The following is a 3380-nucleotide window of genomic DNA, read 5'->3' as shown; positions in this document are numbered from 1 at the left end:
AATATGAGTTTTTAACTGGAATTTACACTTAATTTTTTATATGCTGTAATTATTAACTAATAAAATTTCCATGTAAGGCTTCTGAATAAACTATTTATATAAAAAAAATAATTGTATGGATTTTTGTATACTTTCAAAATAAGACGCTGGAGGAATACTAAAATGCATCAGGCATTCCAAGCTCATTCCTATGACATATTGGATGGTAAATGGTAGGCCTTCCCTTGGAGTCCTAAGGAAAGGAACATCTGTTTCAGCATTGTCAGGAACCTTCTCGAAAGGAGTCTTCGGCCACAAGTGTTCTGCTTCTTTCAGGGGGTGCCACCTAAAGTTCTCATCACAGTAGGCAGGCTGCGACATTACCGTGTCACTAAGAAATGGATACACATCTACAAAAAAAAAAAGATTTCATACATTACAAGCATCCAATCATAAACTATTTTTATTAAAAATAATTGAAACATTTTTTGAAAACTATTGGCTCATAGAAAAATGATCTGGGATTCGTACATTCTTCTTGAATGTTGACAATCTTCATTTTATTCATTTAATATATGTTCTTTTCCAAACCATTTCTTTAAATTTATAATAGAACCAATAAATTATGCTAAAAATGTTCTGCATATATATCATTCAAAATTTTTTTGGAGAAAAAATTAAAATTTCTAAATTTGATAATTAAAATATTTTTTCTACATACTTTGTCATTTTGACGCTCTATTTTAATTTAAAATTATCGCTAATTTAGTATAATAGCTTTGCAAACTATGGTTTAAAATGATATCAAAAACAAGGCACAATTTAATATTAATCCTCGGTCCGCAACACTATAAATCCTAACATGTTTGGGCACATCTGTGAGATCAAAATTGAATTTCTGTTAAGAAATAAGGTAAAAATGAACAAACTGAGCTTTTCAGCTGAAAGTAGTTATGTTAGCATTTTAAAATAACAATTTCAAATAATCATAATAATAACAATGTGCAATTCATCTCACAGATTTTACAGGGAACATAAATATATGACTAACGCAAGTAAATATTATGAAAAAAAATTTAAATTAATGAAATCAAATATACTTATGAAAATAGAAGCAACTGGTTTAGTATATTAAAACATCATCATCTACCGTCGATAGTGCACTGGAAAAATTTCAGCTCTATTTATTTGCGAATGGGGGTGGGGAATGAAGGAAAAGTAGAATCCATATCCTTTTTTTTTTTTGTAATTCTATCCTTGGACTCATAGAAAAACTAATACCTCACAGATTATTGGCGCTCAATTGAGGGTTAGAAAGTTTTGAAAAACTCAGGATTTCACATAATGTCAAAACTGGAATTGAAGCTTCAATTTTGGAACCTTACACAAAGAATCAACTTTTTTTTATCTTGGCAAAAAAAAGTGTATTTCTATAGTTCCTGAAGGGTCAGGGATACAATACTTTGTAAGGAAGTACTGTTTCTTGAACAATGGTTGTGCTAGGAGATCATGTTCAACTGCTAGATTTTTCTTCTAAACAAGAGTACCCACTTTATAGAAGCTGGGTTTACCTCAGACAAGGTCCTTAAACCCACACACAGATGACACCATACTCACCGAGCTACCACCACACCTGTATCTTGGCAAAGAAAAATAATAATGCTAAGGTTCATTTATGGACCAGCGTGAATAAAAATCCAAAATTAACGAAAGGTTAATTTTGAGTTAGTTAAAATTCAGACTATATATTCTTTGGAATCCAATAAGTTTCTTTTGAGCCTTAGTAAAATTTGTTTTAAATATAGTAAAAACTTCAATTTATATAAACCTGCAAATGCAATATTTGTAGTATATGTTGGTTAATTCTTTTATAAAAATTGACAATTAGATGATAATTATCCAAATTAAAATACGTAATGATGTTACTGCTATCTATAACAACTGCATTTTACCTTAAGTCTACTACGACTGAAATTTATATGAACTAAATATGTTAGCATTTATGTTTGAATAATATTACCATAATCACTTGCGATGCCCAAAAATATAGTTTCACTTGTCATATAAGGATCAAAAAACCAAATTTTCAGGACTCTTATCAATTCATGCACTTGAGCAATATAAGGATCTTGGCCTATTTTTTTCCTAACTGCATTCTGTGGAAATTCATATCAGTATTAAATGTTTGAAAGCTTATTAATAATTTAAGATTATTTTTTTTTAACAATGGAACTGCATTCTGTGAAAATTCATATCAGTATTAAATGTTTGAAAACTCATTAATAATTTAAGATTATTTTTTTGAAACAATGGGAATGAACTAAGAAAAAAAATCGGAAGATCGTCGATTGACTGGGTGTAATATATAAAAGAAAGATGGTCAGGGTTTTGTAAAAAAAAAACTCAAATAGTAATTAAACTGCTTAATGTGAGCTAATGTAACATCCCACGTTGGAGACAAATACAAACAACTAATGGGGTATATAAAAAAAAATTACCATTTTATCAAATTCAAGATTTCAAAGGACTGTAAATATTTTGATCCTATTTAATACTTACCAATACTTACCCATCCCTTTAGATCATTCTCTAAGCTTGTTTAATCCTATTCGACTTCTTCAAAAAAAGCCTCAGTTTAGTTATTAGTTGTTTCAAAGAAGAAACATGACAGTGTCCTACAATATTCTCGTAATTTTAAGACATTACTGGAAAAAAATTTATTATTAAATATGAAGATGTCCTTGACCTGCATACAGCGTGGCGTTGGTTTGATAAATTTAGCTGTGGAGATACAACGTTGCAAAGGAAGAAGTGCTCTGGGTGACCATTAATGTATATTGATGAGGTTCTGCAGCAAACTGTTGAATCAAATCTGTCCACAAGTAGTCGAAAATTTGCCAGGGAGTGTGTTGTGTCAAAAGATACTGTTAGTCACCATCTACTCTCCATGGAGAAGTTGAAAAAGAGTGGTACACTGGTCCCTCACAAACTTACTCCTCAACAATCCACAATCACTTCCTGTTGAACTAAAGAAAAGTTTAAAGAACTTCTTGGGTTCAAACTCCTGCCTCAACCTCATATAGTCCAGACCTCCCATCCTCAGATTACCACTTGTTTTGATCCATGGCCCATTTTCTTCAAAGGAAAAAATTTGATAATTTTGTGGAAGTTTAAATATGTGATCCAAGAGTTCTTTGACAGCCATCCTAAAGAATGGTATCACTGAGGGATTGAGTAATAGGCTAGCAGATGGCTAATTATGGTAGATAACAATGGACAATACTTTGAGTATTAATTGTATTTCATATCAAAGAAATAATAATACAAATATTTGGTTGAAAAATAATCATTTTTTTTTTTTATACACCCCATTGAAATAATATAACAAAGTAAAGGAATAG

The 3380-nt window shown here is 30.5% G+C and overlaps 1 protein-coding gene across 2 annotated transcripts in view; it reads right to left on the bottom strand.

Moving 5' to 3' along the window:
* LOC106683297 (myosin-2 heavy chain) overlaps positions 1 to 3380 on the bottom strand; it is an 82691-nt gene that overhangs the window by 55954 nt on the left and 23357 nt on the right. For both annotated transcript variants that reach the window (XM_067052911.1, XM_067052912.1), the window contains exons 8-9: positions 2000 to 2135; positions 132 to 389 (exon numbers count right to left, since the gene is read on the bottom strand). In XM_067052911.1, the coding sequence (XP_066909012.1) occupies positions 132 to 389; positions 2000 to 2135 (394 nt within the window). The remainder of the gene's footprint in view (positions 1 to 131; positions 390 to 1999; positions 2136 to 3380) is intronic.

This window comes from Halyomorpha halys, unplaced genomic scaffold, assembly GCF_000696795.3.
Source record: "Halyomorpha halys isolate HHAL.00 unplaced genomic scaffold, Hhal_1.1 Scaffold476.1, whole genome shotgun sequence".
In the NCBI taxonomy this organism is placed as follows: domain Eukaryota; kingdom Metazoa; phylum Arthropoda; class Insecta; order Hemiptera; family Pentatomidae; genus Halyomorpha; species Halyomorpha halys.
Note: the sequence above shows the minus strand (reverse complement) of the source record. Positions and strands in the feature narration are given on the sequence as shown.